Genomic DNA, 26,677 nt, shown 5'->3' on the forward strand with positions numbered 1-26,677 from the left:
TATAAAACGTATCATATCCGATTTGCTTCTGTTGGTTGTTGCGTTAATACTTTCTTAATATCTAAAAACCTTAATATTTTTTAGATAGCTTTTTATATGACTTTATCGTTTTGTTTTTGAAAGTATTTGTTTGTTTGTTTACACTTTTTAAATGGTTGGATCGATTACCTAATCGCTAACTGATTTAAAACAACATACTTTTAAAATTGTATTTCTAAACCTTTATTTTGAAAAAACAAGAGCTTTTCTCGGTTCCGGAAGTACACAAACACAGGGCACTCACGTTGCTCTTTAGCAATGGACACCTTACATGCTTGTTTCAAAGAGAAAATCGGTGAAGTGCTTTTACCCGGAGATGTGTTTTCATGCAGGTTGCCTGTATCTGGAGATGAAAGTATCAAACCCGAAAAGATAATATGCGGTCCAGGGCTCCGCAGAAACGCAGAGGAAGTTCAAGTGTGTAAAAGTGGAATTTTGCGCCATAAACAGCCAAATATGTACTGGATAGACTCTCAGCAGAGACGGGTGAGGAACTGGACTCACACCGTTACACCCATAGTTTATATGCACTTATTATTTTAGCTCAGCTAATGTTTGTTCTGTTGGAAATTACATGTTGTAATTTTATTTATTTATTTTTAAATGTTTAATGCTCATTATCATTCTTTTTTCTAAATAAAATGCTCTTTTTTTCCTCAATAAAATATTCAGAACATGTATATACTTATTTTTGGTACTTTTCTGAATGCAGTTTAACAATAAATATAAAAATTCAAATAAATCAAAAAAATTAATACATTTTCCCAAAGCAAGCTGTCACTGATTAAAGCTAAATAGTTCTGTTAATCCTTATTTCTTCCAGTATGTGCCAGCCAAAGGTGAAAGTGTGATCGGCATTGTGACTGCAAAGTCTGGAGATGTCTTCAAAGTGGATGTGGGAGGAAGTGAACAGGCGTCTCTGTCATACCTGGCGTTTGAGGGAGCAACCAAGAGGAACCGACCTAATGTGCAGGTACTTTCTCATATATTTTTAACACCCTCAGACCCCACTTGCATTATTATTTTTTTAAGAGCAGTTTAAATGTACGCAATGATATTGTGTGGTTTTGTTCTGCAGGTTGGAGATCTGGTGTACGGTCAGTTCACAATTGCTAACAAAGATATGGAACCCGAGTTGGTTTGTATAGACAGCTGTGGCAGGGCCAACGGGATGGGGGTGTTTGGAGCTGATGGGCTGCTCTTTAAAGTTTCATTGGGACTTGTGCGAAGGTTTGTGATTTGTCCATGTAATACAGCTTAGAAATCTATATGCTTCCTAGCTTAACTTAAAAAGCAAGACACCCCAGGTGAATAGGGCAATAATAAAATGTAGCTAACCAACTAATACATTACAATATTATCGTAGTTGATTGATTACATTAGGATCACGATTGCAATCTTTTTTGTATTACAGGTTTCTGAAATGTTTAAATATGCACTAATTTTAAATCTGAACATTGAATAAAGCTAGGTTCAAAATGCTTAATTCCTTTATATTTACATATTAGAGTCAAAGGATTTTACAGAAAAGATATCTCTTTTTAAACCTCACCAATTCAGAAAATCAACAGTCTGAAAACAAAACATTTTCACCATGTTTGTAGGAAAATAAATTTAATAATATAGAATTTTTTCTTTGTAAGTGCTACTGAAGTGAAAGTATTTTGACAAAACAACTATTGTCATTGAAATTACAGATGTAAACAGATACAATTCAATAAGAGAAGTGTTTTTTGCTCGTAAAAATCTCAAAATTGACCAGTGCATGAAATGTGTTTGCTTGGAGTGTTTTGCCTACAAAGCTAAAGTAAAGAATGTGGTGGTGTTCTTTCCATCAGACTTCTGGCTCCTCAGAGTGAAATAATAAAGGACCTGGAGAAGATTTATTCCTTTGAGCTGGTTGTTGGGATGAATGGCAGAGTGTGGGTGAAAGCAAAGACTGTTCAGCAGACGCTGATAGTGACCAATCTTCTGGAGACATGTGAGAATATGACCTCACAACAGAGACAGACACTGTTTAAGAAAGTGACAAGAGACTTCCTCTAGAGGACATCTGAAATACCACTTTTAAATACCCACAATGCACCTGGTGGCGGACATGCCAAAATTACACATCATCAGTTTTCAGATATTCATAGCCTCTGAAAAAGTTCAGAAATAACTGAGCCTACAGTGGGCATCCCTTCCTTTGTATTTCCAGTTTTGAAAACAGAATAAGGAAGAGAAGTCATCATTTCTCTTTAAAGAAATCAATATGTTTGCCTTTTTTCAAAAAATTCACTTTTGTATGAGTAAAAATGAATAAAATCCTGGTGAAACAGCAAATGCAGACTGATTATTTTTGTAGTGTGTGATTATCGTAATAACTACCTAGTGTTCGCTGTGTTGTTCGTGTCCAGAAGGGGGCACTTTTGCACCAGTTTCTTTAGCCCGTTTGTGGTTTTGGAAGTTGCTGCTATATTGGTAGTTGCAAGAAATGATTTAAGATGTTTGGATAAGAGAAATGCAAAAACCAGCGTCATTTTATATCCAGTTATTGAGAAATACTTTGTCCTTTTTTTTTGTACAGACGTGGAGCATTAATCATTGCACTTCAGCAAGCCTAAGTTGTTAATAATTCAGTAATAAATGTGTGTAGATAGTCGTAAAGTTGTTTATTGCTTCAAGACACAAATATATAAAAGTCTACAAAGCCTTGTACCCCCCCCCCCCCCCTGTTCTCTGCAACTTTTGTATAAATTAAGCCATTAAATGTTACGTAACGAATAAAACTGGAATTTTACACTACCTTTCAAAAGTTTAGGGTCAGTTATTTTATTTTTATTTTTTTAAATAAGTATCTTGTGGTCATGAAGGATGCATTTATTTGATCAAAAATATAGTTAAAAGCCATAACATTGTGAAATATTATAACTTTTCCATTTTAATAAAATGTTATTTGTTTCTGTGATGACAGCTAAATTTTCAGCAGCCATTACTCAAGTCTCAGAAATCATTCTCATATGATGATTTGGTGCTCACATTTTTTTTATCAATGTGAAAACGGTTGTGCTGCTTTTGTGGAAAATATTACAGCTATTATGTGATTGATTGAACATTCAGAATTTATCTGAAATACCAAATATATAAATAAAGGGACATGAAATATTGACATCAGATGAAATGATCAACTATCAGTAGATTAGTGGTTATTATACAAAAATATTTTACTGCTGAAAGCCATGATTGACCAATCAAATGAAGTGTGTCAATAATGTTGTTTATTTAGACTAAGCATTTATATTTGATTAGCTGATGAAGCTTCTTAGCCAGATGTAGTTTGATTCTAGCCAAGTTAATATTGAGTTCCCATGGGCTCAGACTTTCAGTTCTTGTAAATGAAAGTGGAATTTGCATGGATATGCTGATCAACATGGAAAGATGTGTCTGGGCACGTTTTCCTCATTGAATGACTGATGTATGCAGACGAGTGTCCAAGGCAGCACCAGGGGAATGGAAGATTTGAGTCACTGCAAGAACAATGTTCTACAAAATTCTACTCGAACACAAATCTGCCTCACATTAGATGTGCAAACCACAAAGCCTGTAGCTATTTTTCAATAGTAATTAAGGAGCTAAGCTATTAAAGTTGCAGAAGTATGATTTCTACATTTCCTGCAACTGCTTTGTAAAATCTGCAACTAAGTCACAACACAATAATGCATTTTCATGTCTTGATTGAAAGTATGTGAATGTCTCAGCTAATGATTTCTCCAAAGACTAACCATGGAGTCTAATGAGATGGGATTGAAGGTGTTGATCAGAGCCCTTGCCCTATAAAATGCTTACAAATGTTGAGTTTGTTATTCACAAGAAGCATGGCCTGATGTGAACCAAGCCTCAAACAAAAGAGATCTCATAACAGCTAAAAATCAAGAATTGTTGCATAAAGCTGGAAAGGATTGTAAAAGTATTTCTGAAAGCTTTCTGTTCATCAGTCCTCGATAAGATAAATATGTCTATAAATGGAGAAAGTTCAGCACAGTTTCTACTCCCTAAGTGGGCGTCCTGCATGAAGACTGAAAGAGCACGGCACGAAATGCTCAATGACGTTAGCTAAAGACAGAAATAATCTTTGAAAACACTCATACCTATCTGTTAGCTTTCCTGTAGCTCAAATAGTAGAGCATGGCTCTAGCAACGCCAAGGCCATGGGTTTGATTCCCAGGGAAAGCAAGAGCTGATAAAATGTAAAAACTTGAATGCAATGTAAGTCTGCTAAATGCATAAATGTAAATGTAATGTGTCTATGGTACATAAAGAGACAGTTCACCCTAGTTGTTCCAAACCTGTCTGAGTTTCTTTCTTCTGTTGAGCACATAAGAACATATTTTGAAGAACCAAACAGTTGACGGTAGTTATATATTCTATGCTACAGGTGTTTTGCACACAAGTTCTACGTGTTCCGTCCCATGCTGTAAAGTATAGTGTGTCTAAAAATTATCCTCTTCATTATTCAAACCTCTTTCATTTTTTCCTTTTCTGTATAAAGCAAAGGAAGGTGAATTTATTGACCAATAACCATCTACTACTCAACTGTCTTACAAATAAATACCCTTAAAATAATGTTTTGTTTCAATCAAACCATTTCAATAAAACAACAAATGTAGCAATTACATTCTAATTATTGAATGTAAGTGTAGCCATGTTTCCACAATGTTTTTTTTCTAATTGATCAAAAGAATGAAGGATTTTTAATCTTTTTTTTTTCTTGTTCAATAAAACGTATATAGTAAAAGTGTCACATGAAGACATCTCAAAACGATTAACAGAAATTAATCAAAATAACCAGCTCCAGAGTCCAGCTTTAGTATTTCTGCTAATTAAATGCAAAAAAATATATAATATTAAAACATCAATTTTACTTGAAACTCATGGAAGAGACCATTAATATAATGACAGTCTACTTAATAGCCAAATAAAAGGTGCATTAAAATCATTGCAGTGTTTTAACAATGTAAAATGTATAGGCGACAGAGTCATCATGAACATACTGTATTGTGAATACTTTGAATAGTCTTGAATTTGAATGTCGTATGTCTTTAGGTTTTGATTTTCTTCTAAATAACTTTCATAGTCCATGAAAAAGTAGCCTACAGTAGATGACAAAACTTTAATTTTTGGGTGCACTATCCCTTTAAAAATGATTCTCTGCTCTCATCTTGGATCACTGAATATCACAGAGATTATTCCAGGGTAAGAGCTAGATGTGCAGGACACATCAGTCTAGGTGAGAGACTGCAAACATTTCGCTCTTTCTCCATCTGCCACTGTCTTCTGCATCTGTATATTCCATGAATGTGTATTTAATGCTTCTCCCGGGGCCTGAGCCCATGAGCAGCACTGAATCATGGGCCGTGCATTCAGTGCCAACAAAAATAATCCCTGCCGAGAAAGGAGCATTAGCCAAACGCTCTCTCGCAAGAAGAGAAAACTCTGCTAAGTCTTAAATAACAAACACAAGCTTGACACTGACGACCCTGTTGTCTGAATGGACACTGGCTTTCGTGGCTCTCTGTGCAGAGTCAGATTCTGAATATTGACCTTTAGTACATCACAATCACAGTCCATCATCATTAGCTTGGCATGATTTAATGGCAGGAAACCTCCCTGTACCCTTAAAATTGCTTACATTCAGCGGATAGTGTTAAAATGGTCAATATATCCAATATACAGCCTACTGTAAGAGCCAGAGGAACACTATTACCTGCAGAACATCCCCCCTCTGCTCTGAAAAGCTGCCGTCATGCTTTAGCTGGACATTTGCCTGCACAAGCTGCAGCTGCACAGCCTCAGTTGTGGTCACTGGTCATATGCTTTCCAGAATCCTGTTCTTCCTCTTTCTCAAAGCGTTTTTTGTTCGTCGTCCTCTTCACCCTCCTCCTCCTCCCTTCCCTGCTTGACAGAGTCTTCTACATTCATGTGTAAAGTTACCGAAAAGCACAAACAGATGTCCCTCAACAAATTGGATACATCTCTGCTTCTCATTAGTTCTTACAAGGTTGGCTGGATCAAAGTCGGTTTGGCCTCTGCATTTACTGTGCTGCCAAATAATTCCTTATCCATCTATTCTGCTTGTAAAAAAGAAGATGATATGAAGGTTTTAGAGTAATCATTCAAATATTTAAAAGAATCAGTGATTTTTTGAATGAGTGAGTCATTTTTAATGGTTTGTTCATGAATCACACTGATCTAGTTTTCAAGTTCAACTCACTGATTCAACGATCCGGTTACATCCCGACGTGGAAAACAATCGATATGGTCCTCACTGCAGAACACAAGATCCAGGGGGTGTGGTTGGATCTAGATCCAACTCCTCCCACCTTACATATACCTGAACCTACCCGTCTCCACCCCCTGATCCCTAAACCCACCCATCACCACCCCTAAACCTACCAATCTCCACCCCATAGATGTGGATCCAACCCCGCCCCCTGGATCTTTGTTCTGCAGTGAGGGGCTACTGAAATAATCAGTGAATAATGACATAAATTTTGCAATGATCCTTACACAAACCTACATCGTACAACTGGGTGACTTAAGCACCTATCTAACCTTACAAATTCGACCCATACCTTCGTCCTCAAAGATGATATTTTTTTATTATAAAAATCCAAAGCTATTATCTGCTGAATATGTTGTTAATTTTCTTATATTAAATGCAAAATTCTTCATTCATAAGCAAAAATGGTTTAAATCTCCTTTGTCTTTCCCCCTTTTTCTCTCTGAATTTGATTTTATTGTTTCATCTTAGACCAAATTTTTTGATGCACTATGAGAACTTTTCTAGAATGATGTAATTTTATTTTCGCACTTTTCTATATAGATAATACCATAATTTGATGTACGCAAATCCAGAATATTCTTTTCTGTCCTTATTTTTATGATTGTATTTTTTTTTTTAATGAATATATTCATATCTCGTTTCCCTGTTCTTGTATGTTTCTACAAGTTTAGTAATGTGTAGTATGTTGATGCAAAAACAAACAAACAAACAAACAAAAACGTACAACTACAGAAGATGAAAAAGTTGTATGAGCCACTTTTGTGTACCATTTATGGTTCATATGCAAAACGGCTCCATTCATTGTCATCATATTTTTTTCTTGAATCAGGACTCAGCCTGCCTGGAATTCAGACAGGACATGTGGGTCTCAGAGGCCTTTGTATTTTAGGACATGACAGCCAGGTGGGTCTTTGTTTCCTGCAGCAGACGTTCAAGGTCACCTCACTTCCACACAGGAAAAATAAATACCTACTCATAGTCTGTTTATGCCAGCATTAATATAGCTGAATTCATTGTAAATTTCAGGGACACACCAACACTTTGTCAGATTTCTTGATCATCATATTTGATCCTCTGTCATGCAACCATAATTCATTTTCAGGTCGGCTGTTTGGAAAAATAAAAAAATGGAATCAATCATTAGACATTTATAATAATAATAAAAATGGACTTGTCTGATGCCAGAGTAATAGTCTTGTCTGTCATCTGGCCCAACCCATTTTTTATAGTCTTGACAAATTAAACAATTCTCACATATTTAATAAAGGCAATAATGTAAGAATGCCCAAGTTAGCGAGGCATCTGTGTTTTACTGGACACTGAGGAGAAGTGACTGCATCAAAACAGCTCTTAAGAGGAAATGATTCCCTTTGGACCTGACAAATATCCAAATTTAGTTGAAATGCCCTGGCTTATTTAAAATTATTTAAAGCACATTTGCTTATCACTTATTACAAAAGAAAATAAATTGAAATAAGTTGAAATAAATAATAAAATGTCCATTTGTGACATCTATTTGATATTGGAGCTGAATTTCCCATGGTTTTTGCATTTTATTTGACAAATATTCACAGCAATAACATCAGGCATTTAGGGTAACAAGCAAGAAACACCATAAATTATATTTTCTCTTCATACCAACATAGCTGCTTGTAAAACTCACCAGACCAGTCCAGAGTGAAAAACTTGTGCGTGTGAATGTGATTCTTGAGTGGTGTCTGTCAGGTTTTTAAGGCACCTTAACAGGATAATGATCTAAAACAAATTTGAATAGACTTAAGAGTTAAAAACAGAAATATTTAGCCATAAGTTTACACGTAGACGTGTCAACAGTGTCCTCCACACACACCTATATTTGAACTCTTGATGTATAATCATTATAAAACGACCTATTTGTTAATGTTACAAAGAAAATATTCCACCAATAGCGAGCTGTAATAGTTCCAATGTGACTGTAAAATATCATTCAAAATAATTTTTCTTGTAAATGTTTGCAATTAGATGTACTTATACTATTATGTATTATATTACAGTTATATATTACAATAATTAAGCAAATGTTCCACAAATGTTCATAATCAAAATGTGTCCTCAGCGTTATTATCATTAATGTAATACAATATATTTGAAATGAAATTAACCCAAATTTAAAGCAGTACAAAAACACACCATCATGTAAAAAGTACTTCCGTTTATTTATTTCTCAGCACAAAAGTAATGAGAATTCATATTATAGTAATAGAAATTTGGGGAAAATGTGCTTAATTGTCTTTTCGCAAAAGGCTTTAAAAAAAAAAAAAAATTCTTTAGATTTTAGGGTGAAATATGAGCCGCATGTGTTCTCGACAGGTCAGCTGCAGGCCATGCTGAGGCTGTTAAAAACATGGATCGTTAATCTTGTCTTGCTGGTTTCTGTGCGTCTCTGGCCACTTTGTTCACCAGGAAACTAGTTTGTCTCTCCAGGACAGGGCAGGGCAGGGCAGGGCAGGGCAGACCTTGCACAAACAGTGTTCTAATTCACACTTCATTCTCTCCGAGTCCTTAAGAATCCTCCAGTTAATTTGCCTTGAATAGTTAGCCAGATCAGCTGCGGATTTCATGTGGAATTGTACAGAAATGATCACACCTGTGATCGCCATTTAGAACAACCTGGAATTAAACACCCTAATGACAGGGGATGGCTTTTAACTTCAAATTCACTGTTATAATCGACTATTATTGTAACAAACACCTAAAGATGCTACATGCAAAAATGTGTGTATAGTGCCTGGTGTTGTACATCATGCAAACAGCAGTGGAATCCCACAGATCCACCCCAAAAAACATTGAACTGAACATTAACTACAGTGGAAGCTAATGACTTTCTCATTGGTAATAGCTCAACTTCACATACTACCGTGAGAAAACCAAAGCATGGCCTATTGTTTATCTTGACTTGATTATGTTTTTTTTCTGGCACTGCTTCAATGTCAGTTATAAACAATATGTCAATACACAGCAATTCGGTGGGTTATCTGATTCAGAGAGGAAAATCATAATTTTCATAAATCATAAGGAGTCTATCTCTCCTTCCATTCATCCTTTTATGTTATATACCTAGACACAAAAACATTAGCTCTGAGGAGGTTAGGCAAGATTTACTGGTTTGAGTTCGTGGAAAGTTATATTCTGCTGAAAGGAAATGGCTGCCTCTGGCCAAACATATCATGTTACTGTCTTTTATTTCAAGTCACAACCCGAAAGCAGAGTTAAATGAAACAATTTAATTATTTAATTTCCATAATTGTGTTCATTGTTCACTGCATTACACTTAAGTAAGAGGAACATCCGAAATTGAAAACAAATAAGTTGTGTTGAAAACAACAGAGAAATCAAACAAAGAATTAAAATAAGAAAACGAAAACTTAAAAATAAATTGAATTATGTGCTGGCTTTCAAACAAAGACCATTGTCTAAACAGATTTAAACCTCGCTTTAACTGACCTAAGAGGGGAAAAAAAAGGCTAAGATTATTTGCCAAAGCATTTGGTTTGAGAGACAGCATTAGCCGCTTATCCCTTCTGCTTGCGAGTGCTGTGCTGTGTGGAGAGGTAGTTTTCTTTCCTGGTGCAAAGGATTTTTTTATAAGGCATTGGAGAGTTTTTAAGCTGGAAAGAAAATCTATGGACCTTTTGGGGTGCTCAGCACAGAGGAAAAAATTTGTCTGTGCAACTTAAACATTCTGTACATTGTGTACAGGCTGTTAGTTGCCATCTTGAAAAGCACTTGAGCAAAACAGCTGACATACATTCATTTGCTTCATCTGCATTTCGTCCCCTGACAGAGTTGAAAGACATTTTTGGTTTTCTTTGTTCAAAAGAATTTAAGAGGAGACCAGCACAGAGAGAGAAAAAAAAACAAAAAAACAAGTATCGACAGGTCAATTCAGCAAAGTTCTCAATGGCTTCATGTTTTCAATACAGTAGAGAGCTTGAATATTCTTGTGCCCTTAATAACCAGCATAGATCTGAGAAATTCCAATGCAATAAAGGATCGAGCAAATCCGAAAACTTGACCTGATAATGCTGCATTTGACTGGAAAATTCAGCAATCAAAAAAACCAAATACAGCAAAGATAATGCACCAAACGAAAGGGAGGAAATTAATGTCTTTTAAGATGCAAGGCTACCCCTTTGGTGTTCCAGCAAACATAATAATGTTCCGATACACATCAAGCACTTAAGAATAAAAACATGCAGGCCAATACATTCAGACATCTCACCCCTAACAAAGAGGGATATCATTTAAAAGGCTCTGTAAAGTACAAATAACCTGGTACAGCAACAAGATAATGAGATGCGATTTATAATAAAAGTAAACGAAAATGTGACAGCCCAAAAATGCCAGTTTGCTGGTACATAATTATGGAGTATCCACAGCCCTTGATTAGTAAATCCCCTATTTTTTGCATTGCTTAGCTTGCCGATTAACAAAATCAATCCTTTAAATATTTGCTTTCAAACACGCAAACTAAATAATCCCAAACACAGCAACTCACATACTTTGTCCCACCACAAGGACATTTTCATCAGTAATTCAGATCACTTTAATATGCTGCTTCCATCGAATGGCTCAAAATATAGTATTTTTCTTCAGCAGAAGTGTCTGAGACAGAACAGGTTTGGCCCGTCACCTCGAGGACAACCTGAAACCCTGGTATGTCTCCTTTAGCAGCCGAACAGTTCTGATTCACTGGGCAAAAGGAGTCCAGACCCCCGTGTTCACCATCACATGTGCAAAGATGGCAAAACATTTCTAAGTACTTACAACTCTTTTTTTTTTAAATATAGAATCCACTTTGAAAATTATCCATTTGACTTGATACATCAAGGCACATTTGGTTTTTCCACAGCCATCGCTAAGGTTTCATTTAGTTTTTTTTTTTGGTTGGTCTCTATGCAGGAATCATGGTTTTCCTACATCCACTGTGATTTGGGTGAATAGCAGGTCTTTTTCAATTTTAACAACGTTATATGTTAATGAACTGATCCCATCGATTGCCATTGTTTCCCTTGTGTGAGCTATTCGGTCAAACCTGTGAAAGGAAATGACATAATTAACATTACTCAAAGCAGGACTGTTTATAATCTTGTACATATGGTAAACTTCAGTTTAATTTTTCTGTCAAATCTAGCATTAATCTGACACCAGTTGTTATCTATCACGTTCAATTCAATGTACTGTATGTAACAAGTGTACTTTTTCATCCACACACAATTTCATCTTTTAAATATGGCAACGAATTGAGATTATCAGAGTGGTTAAACTTTTAAAGCAGCCCTAGAGCTGTAATTTGTTGAAGTACCTCTGTGGATTGGGGTCGTTTTGTTTGTCTCGGTCGTGGCGGATCATCCTACATTTTCCAATGACCCCGTCAGGCCTTGATATAGACATTCCTTTGGCGGTAACCCTGTGAAAACATGCAGTTCGTATCAGTCTCTTTTCAGTCCATAATTAATACATATGACTCAATGTATATTGATAAATTCTAAGTCGAAGAGAACAACATTAGAAAAAAAACCAGACATTGAGACATTTCATTTTTGGAACTGTATAATAAACATGACAGATACTGATCTACGTATCTACGTATAATAAATTCACGCAGATACAAGCTGAACTTGTTTGATTGTAAATGCTCTTGCTTGACTTGCTAAGGTCTTCTAAGTATATAGAGTGTGACTGTCAGGTTCTGGAAATGAAAATGACATTTATTTATATTTTTTTTTCTCTTTTTAAAGAATAAACCCTTTAAAAGACAAAACAACTGCAAGTTCTAAGATGTTAGTTGATGGTATACACATTGTTTTAAATAACCATGTTTAACAGCAGAATCCCTGGTGAAAAACTACATTACCCCTAATGCTGTATAGAAAATTCCACCAATCAGTGAGTCGCAGCGAGCAAATCGTGCCAAACGAACCCAGAGCTCCGCCCTCTCCCATGAAGCACCACAAATGGCGTAATCAAGTCTCTCCATGCTCTTTTAAAACACTAGAATCAGAGGCGTCATGCCCATTCAAAGTGGGCATGTGCCCCCTCAGATTTTTGAGCCAAGTGGATTTTGAATGCAGCTTCCAAAAGACAAAAAATAGCCGAATAATATTTTCTATATTTGATACAAATCACACCAGCATGATTAGAACGTTCAACGCGTTATATCATCAGCTGCTAAATTCAAATTGTGTTAGCTGGCTGGTGCCGAGACAGATACAGACGCGTTTTTACAGCACAGTGAATTATAACCAAACACACACGATGCTGTTGAGCTTATGAACGCAATGACCAATCAGAGGCGTTCAGATGAGTTATAGCTGAAATGTCACTGTTTTCTTCACTGGCTCGCTGACTGAATACCTCTTTCTGGCAAATTCTCTCATTAGAAACAACAAAGTGCAATCGGGTGTACAAATTTTTAAGATATTAATTTCATAGTGTAAACAGCTTCAGTGATTTTAATGGGAGTTTTTGAGAGTGCTTGAACTCTAGACTGTCAGTGCAAATGTTCTTTGCTCTCTTTCTGTACAATGAAAGTGTTACGATAATTATGATAAGTAGACTAGCTTACAATGTTTGGTCCCACTTTATATTAAGTGGCCTTAACAACTATGTACTTACATAAAAAAAATAAGTACAATGTACTTACTGTGGTTATATTTTATTGCAAAACACTTTTGCTGCTATTGAGGTGGATATGGGTAAGGTTAGGGACAGGTTTGGTGGTAAGGGTAGGTTAAAGGGTGGGTTAAGGTGTAAGGGATCAGTCAACAGTGTAATTATAAATGTAATTACAGAAATTAATTACAGATGTAATTACATGCAGGTATTTTTCAAATATAAATACAATGTAAAAACATGTATGTACACAATAAGTGCATTGTACTAAATGATTAATTTAAATGTAAGTACATAGTCGTTAAGGCCACTTAATATAAAGTGGGACCCAATGTTTTTATTCACATTAACTTTCAATGTTAAGTTCACATTAAATATAAAGTCAGTCATATTAAAAATGTTATGGTATGACACCCATATCTGTTAAGTAAACAGACAGGCTTTTATCCATAGTTAATAGACTACATTATTAGGCTACTTTGACCAACTAACAGGGTGAGAATCGAGATATTTCACGATGTAGTTAATGCGTTTGAGAATGTTTCGAATAAAAAGGAAAAAATTTAAATAAAACATAAGTGCTATTGTGGTTGCTGTGTGTCATATTTGAGATTTAATCTGCATTGTTAATCCTTTTGATCTTTTATTTAAAAAAATCTTTTATTTAAAAAACTGCTTCTCTTCAGTTCACCCCACTAATTTTCTACAGGGTTCAGGTCAGAGGACTGGAATGAATTGGAGAGTCTTTAGCCACTCAAACTCTCCTTCTCACCATGCATTAAGACGATATAGACACACGTCCTCTTCCAGGCAGTTTCGTAACATTTTCTGTTGATTGGAAATTCTTAAATATTGCCCTGATGGTGGAAATGGGAATTTTCACTGCTCTAGCTCTTTTCTTAAAGCCATTTCACTAATTTGTGAAGCTCAATTATCTTTTGCTGCACATCAGAAATATATTATTTGTTTTTTCTCATTGTGATGGATGATTAAGGGAATTTGGGCTTTGTTTTCCCTCCTATTTATATTTCTGTGAAACAGGAAGCCATGGCTGTATAATTTCATGTTCATAATCACCCTGGAGTGCTCAGAATTGTGAATATGAATGGGAATATACTTCAGAGATATTTTACTCATAAGAATTTCTAGGGGTGCCAATAATTTTGCCCAACGTGTATTTGAGAAAAACATTTCATAATATTTCCCCCATTTTAAATTCTTATTATCCAATGAAAGGTTAGATTATTGTGAATCTAAATAAAAGAATTGCGAGTATGAGTAAGAATTGTATGTATATACACACAGTCATGGCAAAAAATATTGGCACCCTTGGTAAATATGATCAAAGAAGGCTGTGAAAATTAATCTGCATTGTTAATCCTTTTGATATTTTATTTAAATTTTTTTTTTTTAAGTGTTTTAAGAACAGAGAGTTTGTTATACACCTTATTGGCCTTGTTCATGGCTTATAGTGCTTTAACAAAAACTTTTTAAAAAATCCATTGGAAAAATTAATAGAAAAAATGCTTCCGGAACCAGAGTCGCTGAAAAAGGGGGACAGGCACCTGTTTCACTCTATTCAGTGCATTGTTCTGCAGTTGCTATGGTGTTGTGGGAGGTTGTGAATACATTCTTTTGCCTGTTGTTTTAACTGCCAGGCAAAATCTTAAAGCGACAGTTCACCCAAAAACAAATTTTGTCAATTTAAGGGATCTATTACGTCTGTAGCACAAACAGCGCAAAACACAGTTAGTCCCAAAGTTGAACTTTTAAGTGTAGGGGGTTTGTTGTACAGCATAACCATTATTTGGCATTTCGAATATGAAAAGCAGTTTCCTGCCCTGCAAGTATTTTCTGTTTCCTGAATGTTCCCATTGGAAAAACAATGCTGTAGCTGAGCAGCTGACAGATGCAGGTGTTCATGCAGATGATGCAACTCTCCACTATTCTTTAAATAACAGTCGTGAAAGTCCCACAAAAAACAAAACAAAAACACCATACGAGAATAAAGTTTTGGAAAAATACTCTGCGACATGCAAATAAGACATTTAACAGCTAGCGTCTTCCTGACAAGCTGATGATAAGAGGATTTATCTGCCATGTCTTGCTGTTGGCAGAATGTTCTTTATCTCCCTACTGTTATGAACATCGAACCAGGGTATTTCAGTAATATTGTACTATTAAATTCAACTACATTACAGTTCAAATATTTTTCTGCTCGTCAAGGCTGCATTTATTTCAGAATACATTAAAAACAGAATTTTAGTTTTATATATTAAAATGTAATTTATTCATATGAATTTTCATCATCATTACTCCAATCTTCAGAATCACATGACCCTTCAGAAATCATTCTAATAATGGTGCTCAAGAAAGTTCTCCTTAATATTGACATTGAAAACAGTTGGTTCTTAATATTTTTGTGGAAACCATGATTTTTTTCCAGGTTTCTTTGATCAATAGAGAGAAACTGCATTTATTTGAAATAGATTTTTTTAGCAATAATGTAAAATGTAGGGCTGTCAAACAATTAATCACAATTAACTGCATCTAAAATAAAAGTGTGTGTTTACATATACATACATACATATTTAATATTAATATTTTATATATAAATGTAACATTTTCCTTAAATATACAGTGACCTCCAAAAGTATAGGAACAGTAAAGACAAAATTGCTTTGTTGGCTGTGGAGTCAAGAAACTTACAAATATGATTAAAAGATGAATATGAGACAAAAATACAGAATGCCACATTTTATTATTGGGTGATTCAACACATAGATGTTTAACAGCTAAGAAGTTCAGCACTTTTAGAGTTTCATCCCCCTATCTGATGTGAGCATAAGTATAGGAACAGTTGCCTCACAGGTCTTTCTAAGTGATCAGCTGTGTCCTGTTGCATTAATTCTTCAGATATTAAAAGCAGGGAATGTGTCGTATCAGTTATATCCATTACTTCTGTATTCTGAATCTTGCATTCAATGATGACACACACAAACCAGGATGAAGACGAGGGAGCTGACTTTGAGAGAAAAGCAAGCACTTTGGATGCTAAAAGAAAAGAGGAAGTCAGTTAGAGCTCTAACAAAAACAAAGGGCATGGAGAAAATCAAGAGTTTGGAAACCACCAGCGACACCAGCAACCAACAACGACCTGATCGGCTGAGAAAACAACAGTAGTTGATGACAGACAAATCTGTAAAAAAAAAAAGCTGTAAAACCTCGGACCAGCACCAAAAATAGAAAGGCAATATGAGAATTTCCAAAAAAGCACAAAGGTGAGCCAGAAGAGTTTTGGAACTGTGTTTATGGCCCGATGAGACAAAGATGAACCTTTATTTAAGTGATGGGAAAGCAAAAATGTGGAGAAAACGAGGGAACTGCAACGATCCCAAGCATACAGCCTCATCTGTAAAGCATGGTGGAGGTGGTGTCATGGAATGGGCATGCATGACTGCCTCTGGATCAGGCCCTCTCAACTGATGACTTAAATGTATGATGACAGTAGCAGAATGAATTTGGAAGGGTACAAAACCATCTTGCCTACCAATATTCAAGAAAATGCCACCAGATTCATTGGGAAGTGCTTCATATTGCATCAGGACAATGACCCAAAACACCCTGCCAGTTCAGTCAAGGAATTTATAAGGGCAAAGAAATGGAAAGTCTTAGATTGCCCAAATCAATCTCCAGATTTAAATCCGATTGAACATGAATTTCTCCAGCTGAAGAGGAGAGTAAAGGCAGAAACTCCCCAAAACAAGCAACAATTGGAATTGGCTGCATTAAAGGCTGGGAAAAGTATTTCAAAGGATGAGACCAAGAGTCTGCTGATGTCTATGGGTCACAGACTCACTGCTGTTATTGTGCGCAAGGGATCTGCTCACATCAATGAGTGGGATGAACTCTAAAAGTGCTGTATTTGGTAAAACATGTGCAGTTGGGCAAAAAAGTATTTAGTCAGCCACCAATTGTGCAAGTTCTCCCACTTAAAAAGATGAGAGAGGCCAGTAATTTTAATCATAGGTACACTTCAACTATGAGAGACAGAATGAGGGGAAAGAATCCAGGAAATCACATTGTAGGATTTTTAATTAATTAATTGGTAAATTCCTCGGTAAAATAAGTGTTGAAGTGTTCAATATGTGTTGAAACGGCTAATAATAAAATGCGGCATTCTGTAGTTTTGTCTCATATTCATCTTTTAATAAAATACTAAATATTTGCAAATGTCTAATATATATATATATATATATATATATATATATATATATATATACACACACACACACATATACATATATATATATATATATATATATATATATATATATATATATATATATATATATATATATATATACACACAGTACACCCATATGATGTAAACACAAACTTTTATTTTGGATGCATTTAATTGTGATTAATCATTTGACAGCCCTACAATAAAAATCCTTGATAAATAAAAAGTATTAATTTCTTTCATAAAGAACAAAATCGTACAGACTCCAAACTTTTGAATGCATGTGTGCTCTATATCACATGCTTAAGCTTTCTGATTTTGCAGTGCCATGCTGACAGCACAGCAACAGGATGTGTGAGGCTTAAAATGGAACCCTCAGCTGAATTTACGTTTCCGGTTTTTGCTGGATCAGAGGTTTCTTCGGTTAACTGCACTAAAAGACAGACAAGAGCTGAGCTCTAGGATAAAAACACATTAAACTGTGTTTTTCACTGTTAAGGAGCATTCACACTAAACTTCACAAACGTATGTGGGTGTGCACAAATGTAAATACAAGGGAAGACATTTCACATTGTGATTTGCTGCCATTATTTTCTCACCCTCATGATGTTCCAAACTTGTTTGCCATTATTTTCAGAGAGTGAGAAAAAAAGCCTCTCTCTCACAATTTTGAAATTTTTTCAGTTCAGTTTATATAAGGGAAAAAAGTCTGAATTGCGAGAGAAAAAGTCACAAATATAGCTGCGAGCAGCGATGACGGGCCCAAGCCGTCAGCATACGCCACCCCGGTGGCATCGATAAAACGGTGCCCAGCGAGCACAAGCATTACAGTAACCCTCTGGCAGTTTGGTTTTAAGGGATACGGCAATTAAAGGGTTAATCCAAACCATCAACTCTGTGAAACACACACACACACAGAACAACATATAAAACTTTAAATTCTGTGAAAATATATTTTTCATTGGTAGTTGATGTTAGTTAATGCATTTACTAATGCTAACAAATGAGAAATTATTATAGTTACCAAAGGTTTTAATGATTTATTTTTCCATTAACTAACATGAATATTTTTTTCTAACACAAATGAATAAAGTAAAAAATATATTGTTAATATTTAATGTTATTTGTGAATTAACCAATGTTAAAAAACAACATTATTTAACTGTTGTTAATTTACATCATTAATAAATATATACCATTTAATGTTGATCAAAATCAATTCCAAAATGTATTAATATATTATTACATTTTAAAGTTTTATCTTTTGAACATGACTATTTTTCTAATATTAAAAATATTTTGTTCATTGTTAGTTCGTTGTAAGTTCATACTATCAATGAAGAATTAACATGCTGTAAAATATATATTTTTCATTGTTAGTTCATGTTAATTAATGCATTCCCTACTGTTAACAAATGAGACTTAATTATAAAGTGTTATCAAAACCTTTAATGCTTTATAAGCATTTTTTAAGGATTTTATTGAGAAGTTTAAACAGACCCTCTCTCTCTCTCTCTCTCCCCCTCCACACTCACTGAACTCACACAGTCAGTCACTCACCCAGTCACCCACCGCACACATTAGAAGCAGTGACAGGAGAACTCTGATAAGTTTTAAATTTTCTCCTCTCCATAGTGTATTGTAAATTCATGAAATTAATCACATATCCTCAGACTGTATTGTTCTGTGTATGTAATTTTTTATGAAGTGTTTGGAAGCTGCTCTTAAAAGATAAAAAAAAAAAAGTTCTCTTTTTTCTGTAACTTTAATAAATTGCCATTAAATCATCGTTCAAGATATCCTAAATCCGTCCACAATTTAGCATCTTCAGTATTTTGGCATCATGAGAAAAAATGTTTGGTGTGATTTCTGTGTTTCTGCTTGAAGGAGTATGAATTTGTTTACAGCCTGTTTAAAAAAAACCCACATTAAAATAAATATAGCCGACTTCCTGTTGGTCGTAGCTAATGACTGTAAATTAGAAAGTTGTCCGGATTAATAAGAACAATTTATGTACCGAGTTTGGTGTCTGTAGCTATCATTATATATATATATATATAAACATTAATAATTATATACCATTTAATGTTGTTCAATATTAATTCCAAAATGTGTTAATATATTATTAAATTTTAAAGTTTATCTTTTGAACATGACTATTTTTCTAACATTAAAAAGATTAATAAATGCTTTAAAAAAAAATTGTTCTTTGTTAGTTCATACTATCCTGGAAGAATTAACATGCTGTAAAAATATATTTTTCATTGTTAGTTCACGTTAATTAATGCATTTCCTAATGTTAAGAAATGAGACCTTATTATAAAGTGTTATCAAAACCTTTAATGCTTTATAAGCATTTTTTAAGGATTTTATTGAGAAGTTTAAACAGACCCTCTCTCTCTCTCCCTCTCTCTCTCCCCCTCCACACTCACTAAACTCACACAGTCAGTCACCCACCCAGTCACCCACCGCACACATTAGAAGCACAGAGACAGGAGAACTCTGATAAGTTTGAAAATTTTCTTTTCGCCATAGTGTATTGTAAATTCATGAAATAATCACATATCCTCAGACTGTCTTGTTCTGTGTATGTAATTTTTTATGAAGTGTTTGGAAGCTGCTCTTAAAAGATAAAAAAAAAAAAGTGTTCTTTTTTACTGTAACTTTAATAAATTGCCATTAAATCATCGTTCAAGATATCCTAAATCCGTCCGCAATTTAGCATCATCAGTATTTTGGCATCATGACAAAAAATGTTTGGTGTGATTTCCGTGTTTCTGATTGGAGGAGTATGAATTTGTTTACAGCCCGTTTAAAAAAAAAAAACACACATTAAAATAAATATAGCCGACTTCCTGTTGGTCGTAGCTAATGACTGTAAATTAGAAAGTTGTCCAGATTAATAAGAACAATTTATATACCGAGTTTGGTGTCTGTAGCTATCATATATATATATATATATATACAAATTAATAATTATATACCATTTAATGTTGATCAATATTAATTCCAAAATGTGTTAATATATTATTAAATTTTAAAGTTTATCTTTTGAACATGACTATTTTTCTAACATTAAAAAGATTAATAAATGCTTTAAAAAAAATTGCTCTTTGTTATTTCATACTATCATGGAAGAATTAACATGCTGTAAAAATATATTTTTCATTGTTAGTTCACGTTAATTAATGCATTTCCTAATGTTAAGAAATGAGACCTTATTATAAAGTGTTATCAAAATCTTTAATGATTTATAAGCATTTTTTAAAGATTTTAAAAAACAGACCCTCTCTCTCTTTCTCTCTCTCACCCACTGCCTCAATCCACACTCAATCCACACAGTCACTCACACAGTCACTCACAGCCCACCCCCACCCCTCACTCAGCAGCAGTGACAGGGAGCTCTCACTCAGAGGCAGGCTGGCAGGGAGCTCTCACTCAAAAGCAGCTCTGATAGTTTTTAAATTTTCTCCTCCGCATAGTGTATTGTAAATTCATGAAATTAATCCCATAACCTCAGACTGTATTGTTCTGTGTATGTAATTTTTTATGAAGTGTTTGGAAGCTGCTCTTAAAAGATAAAAAAAAAATGTTTTTTCTTGTTTACTGTAACTTTAATAAATTTCCATTAAATCATCGTTCAAGATATCCTAAATCCGTCCGCAATTTAGCATCATCAGTATTTTGGCATCATGAGAAAAAATGTTTGGTGTGATTTCCGTGTTTCTGTTTGGAGGAGTATGAATTTGTTTACAGCCCGTTTAAAAAAAAAACCCACATTAAAATAAATATAGCCGACTTCCTGTTGGTCGTAGCTAATGACTGTAAATTAGAAAGTTGTCCGGATTAATAAGAACAATTTATGTACCGAGTTTGGTGTCTGTAGCTATCATTATATATATATAAACATTAATAATTATATACCATTTAATGTTGATCAATATTAATTCCAAAATGTGTTAATATATTATTACATTTGAAAGTTTATCTTTTGAACATGACTATTTTTCTAACATTAAAAAGATTAATAAATGCTTTAAAAAAATTGTTCTTTGTTAGTTCATACTATCATGGAAGAATTAACATGATGTAAAAATATATTTTTCATTGTTAGTTCACGTTAATTAATGCATTTCCTAATGTTAAGAATTGAGACCTTATTTAATGATTTATAAGCATTTTTTAAAGATTTTAAAAAACAGACCCTCTCTCTCTTTCTCTCTCTCACCCAGCTCCTCAATCCACACAGTCACTCACACAGTCACTCACACCCCACCCCACCCCACCCCTCACTCAGCTGCAGGCTGACAGGGATCTCTCACTCAGAAGCAGTCTAAGAGCTCTCTGATAGTTTTTAAATTTTCTCCTAAGCATAGTGTATTGTAAATTCATGAAATTAATCACATATCCTCAGACTGTATTGTTCTGTGTATGTAATTTTTTATGAAGTGTTTGGAAGCTGCTCTTAAAAGATAAAAAAAAAAAAAAATTATCTTTTTTACTGTAACTTTAATAAATTGCCATTAAATCATCGTTCAAGATATCCTAAATCCGTCCGCAATTTAGCATCTTCAGTATTTTGGCATCATGATAAAAAATGTTTGGTGTGATTTCCGTGTTTCTGCTTGGAGGAGTATTAATTTGTTTACAGCCCGTTTTTAAAAAAAACCCACATTAAAATAAATATAGCCGACTTCCTGTTGGTCGTAGCTAATGACTGTAAATTAGAAAATTGTCCGGATTAATAAGAACAATTTATGTACCGAGTTTGGTGTCTGTAGCTAAAACTAACCCCCTCATTTTTGACAAAAGGTGGCGCTATAGAGTGTCTCTTCCACGCCCGTTTATGAGCTTTTTCCAGTGTCTAACTATCATTAATACTGATATGTGTGTTGAGTTTCATGACATTCTAAACATGTTATCTGCCTCAAAATCACCAGAAACGAATTTTCAACTTTGACACGTTGCCATGGCAACATAATTTTAGATATCAATATTCCCTTCACAGTTTTACATCGGCCGTGTTTTGACATTATTCTGGTGAAGTTTGAAGCAAATCGAGGTAAAAGAAGATGCTGAATTCAAAGCATTTTGAAAACGACACACTTCCTGCAGCCAGTTGGTGGCGCTATAACTTTCAGTCATAATAGTCACATCTATCCGATCGGCATCATACAACGAACAAATCACTGAAGTTTGATCTACATCATACAATGTATGTGGACGTTATTAGGCATTTCCTGGGTCTCATTTTTCGCCATAACTTCATCGCCTCGCCACGGGCAAACCGTTCGACATATCAAAAATATCTTCGCAATTTAGCGTCCCCAATGTCTTGAGATCATGTTCACCTAGTTTGGTGGCAATCGTATGGAAATCCTCAGAGGAGTATATCAAATTCCAGAGCATGCGCTTTTTAAACAGCCCTGAATAGCCGACTTCCTGTTGGGCGGAGCCTATGACATGCTGCGCGGAAGTTGTTCGGCTCAATGAGTTCTATATGTGTACCGAGTTTCATATGAATACGTGCAAGTATGTGTGAGCTATACATCAAGCTTTCTGACAATTTTCCAGGGGGCGCCGTAGAGCCCCTGTGCCACGCCCGGGTCCCAGCCTCAGCGGCGTCCTAATGGCCGCAGGTTCCAACGTGCGTGCCAATTTTCGAGAGTTTTCGGGCACGTTAAGGCCCCCAAAAGTGCCCGGATGATTGAAATAAAAAAAAAAAAAAAAAAAAAAAAAAAATAAAAAAATAAAAATAAATATAGCTGCGAGCAGCGATGACGGGCCCAAGCCGTCAGCATACGCCACCCCGGTGGCATCGATAAAACGGTGCCCAGCGAGCACAAGCATCACAGTAACCCTCTGGCAGTTTGGTTTTAAGGGATACGGCAATTAAAGGGTTAATCCAAACCATCAACTCTGTGAAACACACACACACAGAACAACATATAAAACTTTAAATTCTGTGAAAATATATTTTTCATTGGTAGTTGATGTTAGTTAATGCATTTACTAATGCTAACAAATGAGAAATTATTATAGTTACCAAAGGTTTTAATGATTTATAAGCATTTTTTAATGATTTATTTTTCCATTAACTAAAATGAATAATTTTTTCTAACACAAATGAATAAAGTAAAAAATATATTGTTAATATTTAATGTTATTTGTGAATTAACCAATGTTAAAAAACAACATTATTTAACTGTTGTTAATTTACATCATTAATAAATATATACCATTTAATGTTGAAATCAATGTTTTAATGTTTAAAATCAATTCCAAAATGTGTTAATATATTAAATTTTAAAGTTTTATCTTTTGAACATGACTATTTTTCTAATATTAAAAATATTTTGTTCATTGTTAGTTCATTGTAAGTTCATACTATCAATGAAGAATTAACATGCTTTAAAAAATATATTTTTCATTGTTAGTTCATGTTAATTAATGCATTCCCTACTGTTAACAAATGAGACTCAATTATAAAGTGTTATCAAAACCTTTAATGCTTTATAAGCATTTTTTAAGGATTTTATTGAGAAGTTTAAACAGACTCTCTCTCTCTCTCTCTCTCTCTCTCTCCCCCTCCACACTCACTGAACTCACACAGTCAGTCACTCACCCAGTCACCCACCGCACACATTAGAAGCACAGTGACAGGATATCTCTGATAAGTTTTAAAATTTTCTTCTCGCCATAGTGTACTGTAAATTCATGGAATTAATCACATATCCTCAGACTGTCTTGTTCTGTGTTTTGTGTGAATTTGTGGTTTCTGCTTGGAGGTGTATGAATTTGTTTACAGCCCGTTTTGAAAAAAAAAAACACATAAAAAAAAAAAGCCGGCTTCCTGTTGGTCGTAGCTAATGTCTGTAAATTAGAAAGTTGTCCGAAAGTTGTTGAACAATTTATGTACCAAGTTTGGTGTCTGTAGCTATCATTATATATATATAATCATTAATAATTATATTCCATTTAATGTTGATCAATATTAATTCCAAAATGTGTTAATATATTATTAAATTTTAAAGTTTCTCTTTTGAACATGACTATTTTTCTAACATTAAAAATATTTTGTTCATTGTTAGTTCATTGTAAGTTCATACTATCAATGAAGAATTAACATGCTGTAAAAAATTATATTTTTCATTGTTAGTTCATGTTAATTAATGCATTCCCTACTGTTAACAAATGAGACTTAATTATAAAGTGTTATGAAAACCTTTAATGCTTTATAAGCATTTTTTAAAGATTTAAAAAAAACAGACCCTCTCTCTCTTTCTCTCTCTCACCCAGCTCCTCAATCCACACAGTCACTCACACCCCACCCCACCCCACCCCCACCCCCTCACTCAGCTGCAGGCTGACAGTGAACTCTCACTCATAGAAGCATTGTAACAACTGCCTGATAGTTTTTAAATTTTCTCCTCTGCATAGTGTATTGTAAATTCATGAAATTAATCACATATCGTCAGACTGTATTGTTCTGTGTATGTAATTTTTTATGAAGTGTTTGGAAGCTGCTCTTAAAAGATAAAAAAAAAAAAAAAATCTATTTTTTACTGTAACTTTAATAAATTGCCATTAAATCATCGTTCAAGATATCCTAAATCCGTCCGCAATTTAGCATCTTCAGTATTTTGGCATCATGAGAAAAAATGTTTGGTGTGATTTACGTGTTTCTGCTTTGAGGAGTATGAATTTGTTTACAGCCCGTTTTAAAAAAAAACCCACATTAAAATAAATATAGCCGACGTCCTGTTGGTCGTAGCTAATGACTGTAAATTAGAAAGTTGTCCGGATTAATAAGAACAATTTATGTACCGAGTTTGGTGTCTGTAGCTAAAACTAACCCCCCCATTTTTGACAAAAGGTGGCGCTATAGAGTGCCTCTTCCACGCCCGTTTATGAGCTTTTTCCAGTGTCTAACTATCATTAAAATGGATATGTGTGTTGAGTTTCATGACATTCTAAACATGTTATCTGCCTCAAAATCACCAGAAACGAATTTTCAACTTTGACACGTTGCCATGGCAACATAATTTTAGATATCAATATTCCCTTCACAGTTTTACATCGGCCGTGTTTTGACATTATTCTGGTGAAGTTTGAAGCAAATCGAGTAAAAATAAGATGCTGAATTCAAATCATTTTGAAAACGACACACTTCCTGCAGCCAGTTGGTGGCGCTATAACTTTCAGTCATAATAGTCACATCTATCCGATCGGCATCATACAACGAACAAACCACTGGAGTTTGATCTACATCATACAATGTATGTGGACGTTATTAGGCATTTCCTGGGTCTCATTTTTCGCCATAACTTCATCGCCTCGCCACGGGCAAACCGTTCGACATATCAAAAATATCTTCGCAATTTAGCGTCCCCAATGTCTTGAGATCATGTTCACCGAGTTTGGTGGCAATCGTATGGAAATCCTCAGAGGAGTATATCAAATTCCAGAGCATGCGCTTTTTAAACAGCCCTGAATAGCCGACTTCCTGTTGGGCGGAGCCTATGACATGCTGCGCGGAAGTTGTTCAGCTCAATGAGTTCTATATGTGTACCAAGTTTCATATGAATACGTGCAAGTATGTGTGAGCTATACATCAAGCTTTCTGACAATTTTCCAGGGGGCGCCGTAGAGCCCCTGTGCCACGCCCGGGTCCCAGCCTCAGCGGCGTCCTAATGGCCGCAGGTTCCAATGTGCGTGCCAATTTTCGAGAGTTTTCGGGCACGTTAAGGCCCCCAAAAGTGCCCGGATGATTGAAATAAAAAATAAAAAAAAAAATAAAAAAAAAAAAAATAATAATCCTTAGAAGAACAATAGGGCCCTGCGCCTTACTGGCTTGGGCCCTAATAAATATAGCTGCGAGCAGCGATGACGGGCCCAAGCCGTCAGCATACGCCACCCCGGTGGCATCGATAAAACGGTGCCCAGCGAGCACAAGCATCACAGTAACCCTCTGGCAGTTTGGTTTTAAGGGATACGGCAATTAAAGGGTTAATCCAAACCATCAACTCTGTGAAACACACACACACAGAACAACATATAAAACTTTAAATTCTATGAAAATATATTTTTCATTGGTAGTTGATGTTAGTTAATGCATTTACTAATGCTAACAAATGAGAAATTATTATAGTTACCAAAGGTTTTAATGATTTATAAGCATTTTTTAATGATTTATTTTTCCATTAACTAAAATGAATAATTTTTTCTAACACAAATGAATAAAGTAAAAAATATATTGTTAATATTTAATGTTATTTGTGAATTAACCAATGTTAAAAAACAACATTATTTAACTGTTGTTAATTTACATCATTAATAAATATATACCATTTAATGTTGAAATCAATGTTTTAATGTTTAAAATCAATTCCAAAATGTGTTAATATATTAAA

General features: G+C 34.7%; 2 protein-coding genes across 3 annotated transcripts in view; one reads left to right on the forward strand and one right to left on the reverse strand.

Moving 5' to 3' along the window:
- Window positions 1-256: 256 nt before the first annotated feature.
- LOC306883724 (exosome complex component RRP40-like) lies at window positions 257-2,832 on the forward strand. Its single transcript, XM_079439145.1, has 4 exons — window positions 257-525; window positions 863-1,012; window positions 1,118-1,269; window positions 1,878-2,832. Exons 1-4 carry the CDS (start codon window positions 298-300, stop codon window positions 2,083-2,085), a joined length of 738 nt encoding a protein of 245 aa, XP_079295271.1. The 5' UTR covers window positions 257-297; the 3' UTR covers window positions 2,086-2,832.
- A 5,709-nt stretch (window positions 2,833-8,541) lies between these two features.
- Window positions 8,542-26,677, reverse strand: part of LOC306883520 (beta-1,4-galactosyltransferase 1-like) — a 43,370-nt gene continuing 25,234 nt past the window's right edge. The window contains exons 5-6 of one of the 2 annotated variants that reach the window (XM_079438823.1): window positions 11,709-11,813; window positions 8,542-11,438 (exon numbers count right to left, since the gene is read on the reverse strand). In XM_079438823.1, coding sequence (XP_079294949.1) covers window positions 11,309-11,438; window positions 11,709-11,813 — 235 coding nt within the window. In that variant the 3' untranslated portion in view covers window positions 8,542-11,308. Of the gene's footprint in view, window positions 11,439-11,708; window positions 11,814-17,577; window positions 17,698-26,677 lie in introns of those variants that run through there. The other variant, XM_079438824.1, reaches the window with a different exon arrangement.

This window comes from Barbus barbus (assembly GCF_936440315.1).
Source record: "Barbus barbus genome assembly, chromosome: 17".
Lineage (NCBI taxonomy): Eukaryota > Metazoa > Chordata > Actinopteri > Cypriniformes > Cyprinidae > Barbus > Barbus barbus.

Coding starts and splice junctions, on each gene's coding strand:
- LOC306883724 (XM_079439145.1), top strand. CDS start 298: ATGGACACCTTACATGCTTGTTTCAAAGAGAAAATCGGTGAAGTGCTT. Junction 526..862: donor TAGACTCTCAGCAGAGACGG/GTGAGGAACTGG, acceptor TATTTCTTCCAG/TATGTGCCAGCCAAAGGTGA. Junction 1,013..1,117: donor GGAACCGACCTAATGTGCAG/GTACTTTCTCAT, acceptor TTTGTTCTGCAG/GTTGGAGATCTGGTGTACGG.